Source organism: Spinacia oleracea, chromosome 5, assembly GCF_020520425.1.
Source record: "Spinacia oleracea cultivar Varoflay chromosome 5, BTI_SOV_V1, whole genome shotgun sequence".
Lineage (NCBI taxonomy): Eukaryota > Viridiplantae > Streptophyta > Magnoliopsida > Caryophyllales > Amaranthaceae > Spinacia > Spinacia oleracea.
This window is the reverse complement of record NC_079491.1, coordinates 49,811,001-49,829,560: the sequence shown is the minus strand read 5'-3', so window position 1 is coordinate 49,829,560 and position 18,560 is coordinate 49,811,001. Positions and strand designations below refer to the sequence as shown.

Sequence of the window (18,560 nt, the reverse complement as noted above, 5' to 3'; positions counted from 1 at the left end):
TATTAATTGGAGGTTTGTTTTATGAGTTTTGTAGATAAACCTCTTTTTACTGTAAAAAAAATTGCAAACGTTTGTAAATGGGAGGATTTGACATTAGTAATCGGTTTGTTCGTGGTGATGTGTCAAGATATGTGGGTCTATTTCAACGAAAAAAATTATTCAATTTTATATTGTTTAAAATGGAAATGATGTATATGGATAATGGGTCGCATATATAAACCGGTGAAATGTTTGTTAGATGAGAGGTTTGTGTAATTATGATATGGCATATGAACAAACCTCCTAAAATTTTATTCTATTGCATTGCCATAAGTCTTCAACTTTTGGGACTGGTTTCACGGGATTAGCAACAACCTTCTTAGGTTGCCTTTTGATGATCAAGCTATTGAGCATCCATAACTACGAGAATTACACCTAGGTCATTTTTATTATCGACCCTTCCTTTCAATCAGTTTAACTTAGTAGGCTCAACATTTTGGGCCTTTATCCTCACTTCAACGCTATCAACAATCATCCAGGTCTTATAACTTTCAGATAGGGAAACGAGTGCTCCCCACACAGTAATATTCTGACGTGGTAGATCTATGTAGTATTCGATCCAATCTGGGATCTTATGCTCATGGAATGAAGTTGTCGCGAACAAGGAGTAATTTATATATGTAAACGGGTTCACTTGTCTCATGATGCACTGTCTCATTACTCCACATGAGAAAATGTAAGTGGGCCTAGACAAGCCCAAAAGTCGAATGAAGGTCAGACGACTAGAACTGCCCACCATAGTTGTCAAGTTCCACTATATTGAGATCACCCATTTAAATAAAAATTTTGCACCCTAAGATAACAAGTCTATGCATAAATGATAATACAAAAATTTAACTGTTAGGCCATATACACCATAAAGTTTTCTAAAATACTACAGGAGAACCCTCACTCCAATTCCTCTGTATCAAAATTAAATAAAGCGTTATAAATCAAACTTGAGAATTTTTCATAATTACCATGCACCTTATAAAGTTCATTTTTTAAACTACCACCTTAAAAAAACGTTACCAGCTGAAATTTGTCTAAAACTTAATAATTACCCCAACTTAATAGAAAACTTAATGGTTTTCGTTAAGTGGTGGTAATTTTGAAATATAGAAAAATTTAAGGTGGTAATTTTTAAATAAAATTTTATAAGGTAGTAAGATTGAAAAAACTGGACTTTATAAGGTAATTATGAAAATTCTAATAATAATATTAATGTTATAAATTTGAATAACATTTTACATGTAAATCATATAATATTAAAATTTATGGATTTATATTTAAATCTACTCTTTCCGTCCCTTTTTATTCTTTACGTAAAATTAAGCGATTTAACAAATAATTGATGTGGATAAAGATTATTTTTTATTTTACTGAAACAATGCTACATTTATTAATAATATTTTCACTTTTATAAGAAAAAATGACATTGAAAACAAGAGAAGAATTTAATGTTACAATAGGAAAGTGTAAGAGGCTTAATGGTTAAAATGACCAGATGAATTTGTTTGGTTAGAATAATCAAGTGACACGATTTTGACAGAATATTGGGGATTTATGCTACAATATAAAATAAAATATTCAAAATATTAAAATTAAAATAAAACACCTAAAAATGAATACGCAAAGAATAAAAAAGGACGGAGGATGTAATTATGAAGTCGTATTTACTTATCATAATAGATGTGTTTCACCTGGAGAAATATACAACTCACTTTTGCTTGTGAATCCATCCCTTGTGTCTTCTCCTTTTATGCATGTGGTAGGTTTATGCTACCGAAATTTGTGTAACCAACTTGTTTAATTTTAAAACTTAGACAACAAATTCTGATATTTAAGACAACAGAAGATATGGAAAGGATAAACACCCTTTTGGAGAAGGGGGTTTCTACCATCACAAAAATATATTTGTGAAGGAAAAGGAAGCAAATTTTTCCCAAATTAATTTTCCTTTACATTATTAAACCTCTTTTGAGCTACATAATCTCTAAGCTAGCTTTCAAATCTTGTCAAGTCCATTTCTTGATTTTACAATTGGAAGGAAAACCCAACTAACCCACATTTTCATGATACTATTTAACCATTTTGAGGTATTATAATTTTTTGATTACATTTTTAAACAAGAATGTACAGAGTATAATTTTGTAGATTTTTTTCTATGGATATAGCTTGATTTTTCTTATACTACTGTTTATGTTATTAATTTCACCATATTTATTATTTTGAAATATTATTGATTATGATCGTTTTAGTTTTTTGAAGTATTGAATTTGAGCACTAAATCAATCACATGTTCTTATTGTTAATATATTCATAGTTCTTCATATTATACGATGGATGAATTATAGTTATATGTTGAATGTTTATAGCATGATTCATGCATGAGGAGATATTTTTCGTATTAATTTTTTCGGTTTTTTCGTGAAATACACCCGAGTTTTGGCGTAATTTACCAAATGTCCATCGACTTTCAATAATACATAAAATTCCCCTAAAACAAAACTTAATAACCCACATACCCTTACTAATGACGCGTCGTTAGTGCTCCTTTAGCCAACTTTTAAATTCACCAAATATTCCTACTTTAATACTAATTTCACCAAATACCCCTATGTTGAAAAATAATTCTCCAAATAATCATATTTTTAAAGAACAATGTTTTTAAATAATAATACACCCATGTGTATTCATGTATCAAATGCTACAAACTGTTAACGAAATAATATCTATTTTAGTGATGATAAGGTACAATCTTGGGATTTGATGAGAACCCATGGTGGACGTGGTCATGATACGGCTGTGTTTGATATGTCATCTTGAGAGTTCAAAGAATTTTATCAAGGCGACTATACAATATGCCAGTGCTCTCCTCCTATATGGTTTATGCCCAATATGTAGAGACTAGGGAATATTAGTGTTTTATATTGATGTGACTAAATGGAGTATTAATCTACATTGCTCTATGATATCCTCTATGGGAATTGGAGTGAAATTGGATTCAATTGAAATTCACTCATCTCATTCTCATAATCTGGTATGGTGCATCATTCTACTGGGTGGTGAAGACCTAGGCAACATCTCCAATTGTTGGCAATGCAATTGTCAATACCTTTTGTCAACATTCTCTATTGTCACTGTGCCATCATGCCCACAGACTCTTCCCTCATCTCCACACTCTCTCCATGGTCATTTCCCCCCTCACTAGACTCATCTACGACATTTTCAGTCTTCTCCACTCCGTCTAGAGGCTTTGGACTCCCCTCCGCCGCAACAAAATCCTCATCACTCTCCCCAATAGCAATACCACGAACACCAACACCATTTGAATCTGGTATCACTCCATCATTTCCATTATCAGACCCTCCAGAATTCTTATGCTCGTGAACAACGCCCACCACATTTTCCAAGGACAGTTGAACAAGTGACTCATGAATGCTGCCAGATCGAACGAGCCTATAACTCGAACGCTTTCCTTAGTGAACAACTACCCCCCCCCCTTTTCCTTTTTTAATTATCTCTGTCTTATTCCTTTTTACCTTTCCTCCATGGAAACCACCTCCAACGCCCTGCCAGACCACCACCTCCATCCTTGCAACTTTAGCTTCCCACCACCGCTTTTGTCTACTTGTAACAAATCCATGCAACCCTCAACTAGCTCTGCTAAACAATCGATTCAAACTTTTTGTGGTCGATATCGACTCAAACAACAAACAACTTTAATCCATGAATTCTCATCGATTCTTCAGTTCGTCTGATTTCTTCCACGATCTTCACTCAAACACCACCACATAATACTATCATACCTCCGACATACAAAATTTAAAACATGAATTATCTAACTCTCCTCTCTCCCTTTCAAAATTCTAAAAAATTGAAAACAATTGTTTTTGTACATTCGAATGTTAACCACATGTAATCAAATTGTTTAAACCATCATCAATGTCATTGTTTAATTATGTATAGAAACTTAAGGTTACCAAAGGGAAAATTCTTGTTTTCATTTTACCAAAGAGAAAAATAAGACACTTAAGGTTACCAAAGAGAATTTCCCTAAAAGTTATCTGTTCTTTAGTGATAAATTTTTATTTTAATAAAAACAATTTCTTCAAAATCATTAATAATGTATAAAATTAATCATTTAACCTTTTAAATGTTTATCTATAATCTCTTTTTTTATAAAATAAAAGTCAAAGCATATTAAAAGTTACAAAAAACTAAGTAAAAGTTATTTTTTGTACAATAAATTTATTTTACACCTTGTGCGAACAAGAACTTACTTTTCTTAAAAGTGTTTGATTGTATGCATGTTCTTTTTAAGATAGAGGGTTGCATATATTTTATAGGTAAACTTTGTAAAGGGTTACGTGGTTACCTTTATGCATTTAAGAAAGATCTTAAAAGGATAGTTTGTATTAAAATGAAAATTTTATCACTAAAAAAATAACTTTTACATTATATCAGGATAGCTTTAAACATTTTGGGATTATATTCACCTCACCAATATTTATGGGTTTAGTTAAGAGTTTGTGTTTTTTTAAGATGTCTTCTATCCTCCCTCAAAATAATAAAATAAATCAAGTATCCATATGGTTAAATCTCTAGTATACAAGGGAACGTTTGAGACGTCGTAAATAGTGATTGACTAAAATTAGAAAAATAAAAATAAATTTAACACAAATTTTTTTATAGTATAATATAAAAAGGAATTAATTTAAAAGGTATTTAATAAAATCACAAAATATTATAACTAAGAAAAAAGATATCAATTAAAAAAGGCAAAAAGTAATTAACCAAATAAGTATTATCATGTATGCATTTTTAAATTACAAACACGGATCACGTACATAGAAAGCTAGTTATATAGGTAGAACCAATGTGAAAATAATTGCTTCCAAAAATAATCCTCCCCATTGTCTACTTTTTCTATAGAGAAAATTTGGGAATATTTTTTCTATTTAACATAATTTTGTTTTTTTATATATCTTCTCACGCATCGCGTGCATATAAGACTAGTTAATAATAACAGAACATAACTATTTGATCGCATTGTGGAACTATTTAGTAAGAAGCATGGTCTTATACATAAAACCATCATATGTAATTTTTTTTTACCAGTTCTAACATCTTAGAATTAATTATATGTATTTAGAACTATTAGATTAAACAATCTAGAACATTCTCAAGGATACTTGATTTTTCGTGGTTATAAGTTTGTATATATGCCCAAAAAATTCACCTTTTTGTGCGCGCATCATGTACATATAGCGCTAGTAATCTTTAAAAGGGGTACCCCTAAGATTGCTTATTTTAATTGAAGTACTTCTCAATCTTATTGATATCAACTACTATTTGGCTTTCATTTTTCCATAGTAGTTAATTATTGTTAAGGAAATATATGTCATCATAAATATGAGGTTTCTTCTAAACATATTATTTTTGATGATAAAGTGTTGTGATGTGTGATGTTTGTGATGAATCTAAATCGCGATTTCCTTTTTTTTTTATTAATGAATGTATTAATCTTTAAAGTTTCAACAGTATTTTGCAGATAAATATTCAATTGCTTTGATAAATTCTCTGGGATATGTAGGGTGATTTTTATTGTTCAATACCATAAGTGATCATAATGGGTGGTTGTTACTCAAAAGATACAAAACCCATTAGGGCACAAAAGAAATTTCGTTATCATTCTACCAAACATCGTCGAAGGGTAACAAATTACGTTGCACAAGGAGCCTATAAACCAACAAGTGATGTTGAAAGTTATATAACTGACATAACTTTACGCCAGTTTCTCCATATGGACACCGGAGAAGGCAAAACATCTGATTTTCGACAGCCAGAGGTGTTGAATACGACATTCCGCCTCGGGCAGATGCAATGGCATCAATGTCAAACTAATCCCAAGGGTAATGTGATTTCCTTTACATTATTGATGTGTAAAAAATTTATTCACATAAAATATATTTTAAAGTGACTATACCAACTAAAAGTTCATAAATATATAAGAGGTTGCCAGTTGTATATCCATGTGATATCGTCCATTACTTTGATTGTTTGCATAAGTTCTAATTATAACGTTAGGCAAAATTAGGTGGAATAGGGGGACCAAATATAGATCGGGTGCACCCAACAACATAAAAAAAAATTAAGTCTGGCAATGCGGTGCATTTTATAACAGGAATAGAATCCGAGATTAGAGTTTACATTAAATCTTCATTTTCTAAATATAATTTTAATCTTTTTTATTTATTTTAAACATCCATATCCTCTCAATTTGAATGCGTAGTTTCTTTATAATACAATTTTAAGGTTAATATACATGCCATTGTCTAATTCACAAGCATACAAGCAAAACAATTTAAAAGAATAACTAATGAATACAATTATAAGCATTGCAAGAAAATTTATCCTAAATCATAAGAAAAGAAGCACAAAATACTATATTTTCCTAGAAAATTATATCATAATAAAATTTTATTTTGACGCCGGATTTCATCTATGTAGTAAAAATGTATCAACCCCCCTAAGTAGTGTTGTGCATTTCTCCAATCAAAGGTTGTGTTTTGGGCTCAATGGAACAATAATTGTCATTTTTCAGCCAATCTTGCAAAATTTCATCCATGGCATTTTTATGTATGGAGTTGAAAAATGTATAGAATGCTTAATAGACTACGTTACATTGGTGACTTTAATATATAAATCATGTGCAGGTATTAGCCAAGAAGAAGCATGGTTTGATTCAGTCAGTAGAATAGAGTCTGACTCAGATGATGAATTTAGTAGTGTTCATGAAGGTAAATGTCCACGAATATTGTTTTATACAGTATTATTATACAGATTTGTGCATTTTGTAACATAATTTCAATTCGTATGAGATTCAAATAAATATGATAAAAAAACTCAATTTCAAACACTAGTACCTAAACCTTGCTTCTTATCATTACTTACATTATTTTAATTAATTTGTCCCTTTACCTTCTATAAATGATCTTTTACATGAATGGCACACTTGTGAAAACATGTAGAAAGTTATCGACTTATGATGTTGTTTTTCCAGGCAATTTTACCACTATAGGCAACGGAAATGAATATCCAAAAAATGTACAAGTTCCTCAGTATGAATCCACAACACATTTTGTTGACAACGGAAATACATTTGAAGAATACCATGCAAGTTATTTTAATACGGATGGTGAAATTCATGAAAATTTGACTTATTTAAAAGAGAAATTTGAGCGTTTAGAGAAGACTCAAGATAATTGGACATTATTAAAGGCTGGTCTCCCACAATTGCTGGCTTCTTTGAGCTTCGATGACATACAATTTCCAAAAAATCAAGGCAACCAATCTCACAAGAAAATGCCATCAACAATTAGTATTTCATTCAAACGTATATGTTCCACAGAGAAAGGGGAAGATAATAGTAAGTACTTTTTTATGTCAATGAAAAGAATTTGTTACATATATATGTTATTTCAAGTCGCAAATATTTTCTTTAACTTTGAAAACCAAGTAAAGACCAAAGGACGGAGCATTAAATGTGTTATCCCTTAGTCACCCAACAAAGCCCTAGTGTGGCTGCCATTGTTGGGAATCGTGCAGGCCTTGCACCATGCGCAATTGTGCTTCTGGCGCAGCCCCTTAAGCCAGGCACACCCCCTTGATGTTTGTCTCCAGTCCAATTTCCCTATAAATACCCCCATTCTTTCGAACAACTGGAAGAGAAAAATTAGAGAGATATCAGCAACGAAGTGCTGCCAAATTAATTCTTCAAAATAAAAAAAATCCAATTCTTTAATCATACAAAAATCATCAATTTCAAACACTAATCTAAGTTCAAATATCAAGAAATTGGAGCTCAAAAAAGGACATTCTAACCTAGAAGACCTAGGTAAATTTCCGAGGCTCTAATATATATATTAATAATATTCTACTAAACTTATTTTGAATTATTTCAAATAAAATTTTCACATGAAATTTTCAAAATACATTAATTCTTTTTCTTAATTTTTTTTAAAAATATCATTTCTTTCCTATATTCTTCCTCTGTTTTTTTAATGCATCATTGCTTGGACACATAGTTTTAGAATGGACATGAAAAATTATTATTAAATGGTGTAAGTTGGAAAGTTGATAATTTACTTATTAAAGAAAACAACAATTGGGACCATGATAACGATAGTGATGGTGTATTTTTTTTTATAGTTTAAGTGGTAACCATGAGAGTGAGACAAAAAAAATAAAACAAAATTAGGTGGAATTAACAAAAGAAAGAAAAATTATAAAATATGGTAGCATTGCCAAATGTAAAAGTAATGCACTAACAAACTACCCATATAAGGCAAATGCATTTAAAAAAACGGAGGGAGTATTCTATTACTCTCAACGTTTCATAATAAGTGACACACTACATTGGGCACATAGTTTAAGTAAATAATCGATGCGTACTATGAAATAAGATTTTTTTTAATTTATATTATAGCGTATTTAGTGGAATTATTTTATTGTAAGAAAACAGGTAACATTAATGTGAGCTAAAAAAATTGAGTGGGACGTGATAGGCGAGGCAAAATCATTTAATATCGGCAGGCCCTTTCCAAATAAAGAAGTGTGTCAATTATTCTGAAACGAACAAATTTAAAAGGAAAGTATATCACTTATTATGAATCAGAGAGAGTATTGCTCTGTATATTTTATTAGATTGTGAATACAATGAAATTATAAAATTAAAGTATGGAGTTATGCGCCGACGAGCATGGAGTTGACCTAGAACTTAACTAGTCAACTTACCTCATCAAAGTTTGTAGTGGATTTGTTGGGTAAAACTTTAGCCAAAGTTTAACAGATTCGAGTTCAAACTATTCATGAGCACTCTCAATTAGCCGTCCAATATAAAATTTTCATCTACGGCTTCACAAATTTGTCATTGGTATTTGAATAGGTGAATTGAAGAGGTTTTTATATCGTCCTAGAGCAGGCTTTACAATTCCATGTTCAACAGGACCAAAATCCGTGTCGGGTTGTTGGTCAGAAGTTTCACCCTCCAAATTCAATTTACGTGGAATCAACTACTTTAAGTATGTTTATTATTATTTTAACTTAATATCCACATACTCCCTTATTCGTTTAAGTGTTATCGTTCTAGTGAACACGTTTATCAACGCATATTTGACCATTAATGTCTTTAATTGTATATTAATTAAAAAATATTATGGAGCATAGAAGATAATGTTACAAAATTTACATTGCTAATAACACAATACATCATTTGTTCCATAATGTTCCTCATGTTTACTATTCATATGGTCAAAGTTTAAAAACGTTGACCGTGATTAGTAGTATACATAAGCAAAAAAATATTAACTTGTGGGATCTCCTTGGATTCTTTTCCATGTAAATTTTTCAAATGTCAAAATTTTATAATTTTTACTAATGATCAAAGTCGTGCATTAGAGACCGCACATAATGGAAAAGTAAGAAACATTATGGAACAGAGGAAGTTTCTTTTTCACGTTTTGTCAATGCACATTTTACATCATTTTTATCTCTAATCACGTACACAATGTTAAAAATTATAAAATTTTGATATTCTTATGTACTTAGTGAGATGAATCAAACAAGAATCTCATGAATATGTTATCTCTTATATATTGAAAATGATTGAGAATATCCTCTTCAACTGTAAACAGTGTCAAAAATCTAAACTGGAACATCATTATGGAACAGAGGAAGTATATAGTTTGTATGTCCTGTCAAAGTAATAATAATTAAGAACGTTATAAAATTAATGATTAAAGTTGTGCGTTGAATATTGTAAAAGTCAAATTAGTGCATTTTTATGAAATGGATGTAATAGTTAATTACTCACTCCCCACCTATAATGCTAGCAATAGTTTGACTTTTACTCTATATATACATTAAAAACCTTTAAGAATTCATTTTTTCAAATAAAAATCAAATGTTGTTATGTAATATGTTGTCGGATTACAAATATTATAATTTTTTTTCTATTTAATGGGGTATATAATTGCATATATCTATACTAATATTTTAAAACAAGATATTTTGCGTGCCACATGTCTGCCCCTTGCTTTTTTGTTTTTTTTAAAAAAATTTAAATGAAGATATTGCGGAACTATTATTAAATGTTTAATTGAAAAGAATCATAATATTCATAACTTTCATTTATCAATGTATGTATCTATAAATAAATTCATTTCTTTTCAACTTTTTCATCGACACCTTTGTTATTCTTGGTGAAAAAAATAAAAATCACTTATACTTTTTTTTTCATTAATGTCACTTTCAGAAAAATATTGAATAAATTAATTTACGAACATCAAATTATATGATGTACAATTAGAAGGAAAAAAAAGCAATGAAACCCCTACATTGCACGGGATAAATACTATTTTATTGTCAATTTGGGCATTAGTAAGGTTTCAATCAATCCATTACTTCGTACAAATATTTAGAATTTAATGGAGTAGTCAAGTATTTACTTTAGTATCCCAACGTGCAGAGAAAAGAAGAAATCTCCTGCGCCAGATGCTTGCCCTTATAAGCCATTTGGGGTAGACTTGTTTAACTGTCAGAGAAAGATTAACCATATCGCTCAACATCTTGAACTTCCTTCTACCAAGATGGATGGAAAGGTTCCTCCGTTTCTCATTGTAAACATACAGGTATTTTTATTCTAATAACAAAATATTTTTTTGTATCCCGGATGTACACTGATTATAATGTATATTGGACGCCTCACATGTGACAACAGTTTAGTAACTCTAAATTGACTTTGATCAAGGATAAAAGTGATCACTTTGATTTAGGATAAAACTAGATTAGGTCCCGTGCACGCACAGTCATTTTAAAATTATTAATTGACCATCTTTTTTGGCTGAAATATTTATTCCTTAAATCTATTGCGTAATTAATAAATCTCGAACATACTCATTTTATCATATAATATACAATTTTCGCTCTATTATATATTATATATTTTATATGATTCTTTGACCAAATTAATATTTGATATGCTTAGTATGAACAAAATATTGAGTAAGAATGTTTTCTATTATTGATATGACGATCTGACTAAATTAATATTACCAAATTGTTTAATAATGTCATATTTAATAATCCTACAATATTTTCTATTAATAAAAATTTATACAAAAGGAGAGAAAATAAAAATAGAATAAAGTAGATATATTTTTTTAGGAAAGGTTTTTTGGCGGGAAAAAATCGCACACGTGTCATTCCTGATGTCTCTTTTAGTATATAGTAATAGATTGATCCTAGTTAACGATTAAAAGAATAAAGGAAAAATATTATCATGACCAAGGAAAAAAGTAATCTTACTCAATAATTATTCCAAACAGGGCGAAAAGTGACCCTGGTCAAAGAGTGAAGTAACTCTAACTGAAAGAACTAAAGTTACAAAAACAATGTTTGGTTTTGTTTGCTCGTGTGAGTCCATATAAAACGCCCAGCCTTACACAAGTAAGGCCGCTATTAAGTAATTATTGTAAACCGTGTTCTAAACACCGCTATTAAGTAATAACTAGTGTGTGGCCCGGGCGTTGCCCCGGGTTTTGACTTTTATTAGGATTTATTTGTTGTAAATATGTGTCCATGTATATGATGAGTCCTCATAGAATTATGGGGTTACACACAAGATTAGTTGCCGAATAATAACCTTCCCAAGCTGAAACTCCACGCTCTATTACCCCGAATGCATGTAATATGTTCTATAATTATTCAACCACTTACTCGTTATTACGTTCTATTACCCTGAGTTTTTTTTAAGGCTTAATCTAGAAAAGTAATAATTGTACATTTATAAATTGAAAAGTAATAATTGTACATTTATAAATTAAAAAGTAATAATTGTACATTTATAAATTGAATAATCATTTCCTTTTTTTGCATTCACTTCTATTCGATTTGTTGTTTATTGTAAAAAAGATCATAACTGTTTAAATAGAATATATAACACAAGTTGTGGTTGGTTAAGATGGTTGGACGTTGAACTTTTAACAAAGAGGTTTGGTGTTCGATCCTTGCTTACATGTTTTTTGGTTGTCAATGACATGTCATGATGCTGATTAGTGGTGACGTGGCGTAGTAAGAAGAGGTATACGTGACACGTATACGTTCTTAAAAACGCCTTTTAATATATTAGTATAGATTATTTTGGAAAAATGATTTTCCTCCCTTAACAAAATAAACGCATGGAAATGAGAAATTATTTTTCAGAAAAGCGATTTTCATCCAAAAAACCAGAGCCTAAAAGTGAATCAAAGAAATAGAAGAGATATATAATGTAGTAAGCGGTGTTTTGTTTATGTATTAAGAGGATGAAAATGACAAATGTAACCAACAAAATACCACAGGAGAACACATTAAATTTGAGTACTCTGTAATTATTTTAAATTTTGAGTGGGATGAACTCAATGATCATATAATATAAGTTTTGTTTTCACTTGTGATGTATGTGAAAGGTGCCTACTTATTCAGCAACCATGTTTGGGGGTGATAATGATGGGGAGGGAATGAGCCTTGTTTTGTATTTCAAGCTCTCTGAAAGCTTTGAGAAGGATATCTCTCCTCACTTCCAGGATTGCCTGAAGGTAACTTTTGAATACTTCTTTCATACCCTTAATCGGTAATTGAATGTTAACTGTTCGATTGTTTGATTGTATTAATTTTTTTGTTGCCCTTTGACTATTTATTTTTTTTAAAACAATTGTCAAAATCTTCTTTGAATGTTATTAACAACTTTTGTATCAAGAAGCCAAAAGTTATAACTTAAACGTTATTCCATCTAGGTTTTTCATTTTTGCTAAAAAATCTAGCTTTTCAGTGTGTTAAAAAATCATTTATAAAAAACTATTTATTTATGCTACTATTTATTTATTTATAAAAAACTATTTATTTATTTTCTTACAGTAGCTATTTGGACAAATGTTAAGGCAAATAAAATAGAGTATGTAAAATATGGTAAGTACATAATAAAATATGCTTAGAAAGAGTGTAAAAGGTGAGCGATTGTGAGATAAAGTGAATAAAGAGAAAGTGAGTTAAAATATCATTGTTTTATAGGAGGGGTAAGATTGTAAATTTTTATGTCCAAAAAAGTACATCACAGAGTAAATAAAATTATAAAACAGACTAAAATAGAAAGCGTAAAGACCATTATTAAACTGAGGTAGTATATATTAAAAGGCATGTTCAAAAAAATAGAAATATCATTTATTCAAGACTTGATACTCGAACCCTTGACATCAAGTTTCAACTAAAAAAGACTTATTCACTAATCTAAATCATACATTGTGTCTTACTCCCTCCGTATTTATTCAAGAGATACACTTGGTCGGACCCGGGTATTAAGAAAAAGAATTGAATGAAATAAAGTAATAAAACAAGTGGGGTTGGGTAGATATTTTAATAAGTAAAACAAGTGGGGACCATGTCATTTTAGGGGATGGGGGGTGGGGTGGGGTGTAGATAGATTATTTAATAAGATGGTGGGGTTGATAAGTTACTAAAAATGGCAAGTGTATCTATTAAATAAATACGCCCGGAAAATGCAAGTGTATCCCTTAAATAAATACAGAGGGAGTATATCCCAAAAAAACACTCAATTAATAGTACTCCGTAACATACAATCATGATTAGTATACATAATGATACAAATATGGTCTTTCATGTAGTGCCCCGAGGCATAGTCCTAGATCAAAATTAAAATAGTTTTGTTATAACTTAATGATGTATTAATTCTAGAGATCCAAGGGATTTGATTTGTGATTTCAATGGCAATAAATGAAGAACAATAAGTACAAACGTAAAGGACACCAAATTTATAACGGTTCACTAAAAATGAGCTGCATCCACATTGGGGTTGGAGGGGGGGGTTTTAATTGCTTGTTCTACCTCGGTTTCATAAAGATCTTTACGGTTACTATTTGCACAAATATTAAGACAAAATTTAAAAAGTTGGTTGAATATAATAAAATATGGATAAAGTAAGATAAATGTGTAAAAAGGTGGGTGGGTGTAAGGGAAAAAAAATAACGTAAGAGAAAGTGGGTGAAAAATTGTAAATATTGTTGGGTACGAAGGGTAAGGTAGTAAATTTTTATGTCCAATAATAGAATAAAGCAAAGCGTAAAGAACATTATAAAACAGACTAAAACGGTAAGTGTAAATATCATTTTGAAACGGGGATAGTATTAATTATTTCACTTTTGGTGAGTAATTACAAGTATAAATAATGAGAAATTTATGTTGATCCACATTTTGTATCATTTATATATCTAATTATATACTTCCTCCATTCTTATTTACATGACACAATTAGGTTTTGGACACTATTCACACAAGTTACTTAATTTGACTTCCTTTTGTGATTTATACTTTTTAAAAAACATAGCTGTCTGGGGTCTTGTTAGATTCGTCTCAATAAATATTGTATAAATATCAATTTTTTATAATTTATTTTATCCGTAATCAAATATATTTGTTTATGAAATCGTGCATTGGAAAACGTGACTAAATAATCGTGTAATGTAAATAAGAACAGAGGAAGTATTAGCAAAACCATAATTTTTTTCGATAAGTCATGATTGATAAGATGAAATACCCACCTTTTGTAGGAGAGTAAAAATTATAAAATTTGATATTACTAAAATAGTCATCGACATGAATCAATCAAGACCCAATATGAATATGTTTTTCCTAATGTATTGGACATAATTTAGAAAATTCTCTTCAATTGTGAATAGTGTCAAAGTTTAAAATTGGAACATCATTATGAAATGGAAAGAGTAGAAAGTAATAAGGTGAGGAGTAGGCCGCGTATCCAAACAAAATAAACTCGACCAGAGCCATGCGAGCACATGCCCAGCCCATGCAGACGCACAAAAGTTTAAAATTAGGCAAGAATTTATCTGTGTGCTCGTGTAGTCGCAAGCTTAAGCCCATGTGGGCACACCAATTCATAATGAAGTTGTCCATTTCATTTCTTTCTCCCTTGCTGATTGGGATTCGTGCCTTGTTGGTCCCACCATCAAAGCCAAGGGTTTGCTTTCTCTTTTGAACCCAATTTTCTTATTTTTTCAACACTTAGAACTTACTAAGCAAACTTAATTACCCATTTTAATTCCTTCTTTGCACTATAATTTCCAAGCCCAAAATATTAATCTTCCATTATACGATTTAACTCACCTTGGTCCCAACAAGTTAGAAACTAAAAACTCATTTTGTGGCAGAGATTGATCGATGATGAGATGGAGAAAGTTAAAGGATTTTCCAAAGAAATTTTGGTTCCTTATAGAGAAAGGCTAAAAATCATCGTTGGTTTGGTTAATCCTGAGGACCTAAGCTTGAATTCTGCTGAAAGAAAGCTTTTGCAGTCTTACAATGAAAAGCCTGTTCTTTCACGCCCACAGCACACTTTTTACAAGGTACTTAAATTCAAGTGCGTATTTATCTAAGGTAGACATGGACTTGCCTACGCTGATTTTTATAGTATTTATGAAAAAATATTACCTAATCAAAACATTTTGCTACTCTGAAATATCAAATGTATTTATTCAATTTTTTGTCAGGGTCAAAATTACTTTGAGATAGACTTGGATATTCATCACTTCAGTTATATATCGAGGAAAGGGCTTGAAGCTTTTCGAGATCAATTAAAATATGGAATTATTGACCTTGGCTTAACCATTCAGGTAGTATTTTAATTAGATATGTAGTACGTACATCATTTTTATTTAATTTACTAGCACTATCTCTATTTTATAAGGGAGCTTTTGAGTTCTTTTACCTTTTAGTGTCTCCTTTATGAATAGTCTTACTTAATAATCTAATTTAATTAATCTATATAAAAATAAGTTATGGAGAGCATAGACAACACTACATAGAAAAATAAATACTCGTATATGTTTTTAATTTTATGTTATATAATAAATAATAAATATAAATGTAAGATCATAATACTACTAAAATTTTATTTTATTTTTTTACAAGGAAAAACAATGCTTCATCCGGGTTTTTTTTCCTTGCACCATTTGATTTTCACGCTTTCTAATGGAAATTTTTTATCATTAATATCTCTAATTACACATTAGCTAAAGTTATAAAAATTTGTATCAAGGCGAGTAACAAGATCCCACATGACTATATGATTCACTATGTATAAGACACAAAATTTGATTAAAGAGAGTGTGTGTATATAGTACAATATAAAGGTGGAACCCGATCGACAAAAATAAAATATATTTGTAAACACCATAAAGAAAAGACATAAATGTTACAATAAAAGTAATTACTATTATGCATCCCAAAGGATAACTCGTACTCCAGTACTCCACCGTTTCACATCTTTCTAAGTAAAGCCCTTCATAATCTATGCACGAATTGTTGCAATCGATGAGTTGATGAGAAACCATAAACCTATATGAAACCTTATCACCTTCCCAATTATTGAAACCCTACAAATATTATCATCCATGGATAAGAATAATCAATAACCCATTAAAACTAGAAAAAAAACCCCATAAAATTTGGAAACAACCCCGAAATAGAAAACAAAAAAAATGAAGAAAAAAAATCGAAAGGAATTGAAAACAAGAAAAGAAGGTGTGTTTAAAGGAAAACCTCTAACATAGTTGTGTATTTCAGCTCCATTTTTTAATACTACTTCGTAGTATTGAAATTTAGTTTCAATTCATTCATCATTCCTTCGATTACTTAGAAATTACTTGTGTAAGTTAGAATTGAATGCATGTTGTGCTTTGGTTATCGAAGTAGTTTTCTAGCATGTAATATGATTTTGTATACCAATAAACTTTATATGTGAAAATAATAAAAATTAAAATGTTTTTTCGAAAAAGAAATTTTCAAGAACATAAAGAGTCGGGGGAAAACAATATTTTTTATAATATAAGAAAATTACATTATCTTTATGGTAATGTTTATAATTACTCAACTCGTGCATCTCACCGACATAAAGCTAGTTAAATAACTGAATTGAATTTATACCTATTATTTAAAAACCCAAAATGTATATGCCACATGTCTTTATCTCCTCTCTTCTTTGGTTCTAAAAGAAGCTTTCGAAATACCAACTCTTTTCATGCTAGTTTTGCGATCTTAGTGGCCAAGTACTATAGGTTTTTCAAATGAGTTAATTTTTCATTTATTTTTGTACATACAACATGGGTATCACACGGGGAAAAAACTAGTTAGTTAAAAAAAATTATAAAAAAAAATTATATTTAATCAAGGGATTACACTATTATTAAGAAGGTAGTTTGATGCAAAAATATACACAGAAAATCACACACACAACTAGCCCAAATCAATTTTGTTTGCATGATTCTATTTACTTTCGCACGTATAATGTGCATATAAGACTATTGAAGTATAAGTCAACTCTTGAGGTATTTGGTGTCCATCTAAAATATCTAAACTGTTGTTACTTCTTAGGTAATCTTTAAAATGGTTATTATTTTGCACATTTTTTACAATTAAAGCACGCATCGCGTGCATATGGATCTAACCTATTTGAAAGGGGAAGGTCTCAACTCTCAAGGGAGTTTTATAAAGTGTTTTCTCTAAAAAATTAGGTGATATTTAAAATACATACCTGGTAAAAATATTACCCAATTAATATTATTTTCATTATATTTGTATGTTTATCTTGGTTTGTTTTACATTTCTATTCATATAGGGATTGTTTGGCTTGGAGTAAAATATTTTTCTAGAAAATAAATTTCCTCTATTTGTTTTGAAAGTGATGAAAAACTATTTTCCATTCAAAAGAAAGAGAAACCACTTTCCCTCCTAATTAACCACCCTCTTATGTCTTCCCATCAATCCTCACCTATCAACTCCCATTTTTCTTTTTTCTATGACTTTTCTTGTAAGAAATAAACAAAGAAAACTAGTTTGAAATTGTATTTTTCTTCAAATGTAATTTTTTCACTTGTTTTTTCTTCTTTTGACAACCTAAATGAAGCAATAATCTAAACAAATCAGGCTACATAGTAAATACGAATACTTTTGGAATTTTTCAAGGTGTAGTATGTGAGTGGATTATAGCTTCTTTTGTATTGACATTTATTGATTACTTGACCAGGCACAAAAACCTGAAGAGTTGCCAGAGCAAATGCTTTGTTGTTTACGATTGAACAAGATCGACTTTATCGATCATGGCCAAATACCTATCTTGATGCACGTGGATGATCAATCTGGTTGATATGGAAACCCAACAAGTTTTATGTAAATGTATATAGTTTATAACGAGTGATATAACTTTCCATATCTTGCAACATAACAAAGATTTTATTCTCTTCACAATATATAAGTATATGTGAAAATTAAGTTAAGAGAACATGACTTTTGATCTACATCCTCGATTCTATACGTAAAGAGGATCAAATAAAATGTACAACTTTACACATCAAATTTTCTGTGTTTGATTATTGTACACATGTATCTTGTCAAATTAACCATAAAAGCTT

At 30.1% G+C, this 18,560-nt stretch overlaps 1 protein-coding gene across 1 annotated transcript; it reads left to right on the top strand.

Annotated features, from left to right (window-relative positions):
- Positions 1 to 1,913: 1,913 nt before the first annotated feature.
- Positions 1,914 to 18,558, top strand: LOC110791576 (uncharacterized). The gene is made up of 10 exons (XM_056828656.1): positions 1,914 to 2,117; positions 5,566 to 5,936; positions 6,741 to 6,824; positions 7,088 to 7,453; positions 8,972 to 9,107; positions 10,553 to 10,715; positions 12,534 to 12,662; positions 15,303 to 15,497; positions 15,642 to 15,764; positions 18,176 to 18,558. The coding sequence occupies exons 2-10, from the start codon at positions 5,654 to 5,656 to the stop codon at positions 18,293 to 18,295; spliced, it is 1,599 nt and encodes a 532-aa protein (XP_056684634.1). The 5' UTR covers positions 1,914 to 2,117; positions 5,566 to 5,653; the 3' UTR covers positions 18,296 to 18,558.
- Positions 18,559 to 18,560: the final 2 nt, after the last annotated feature.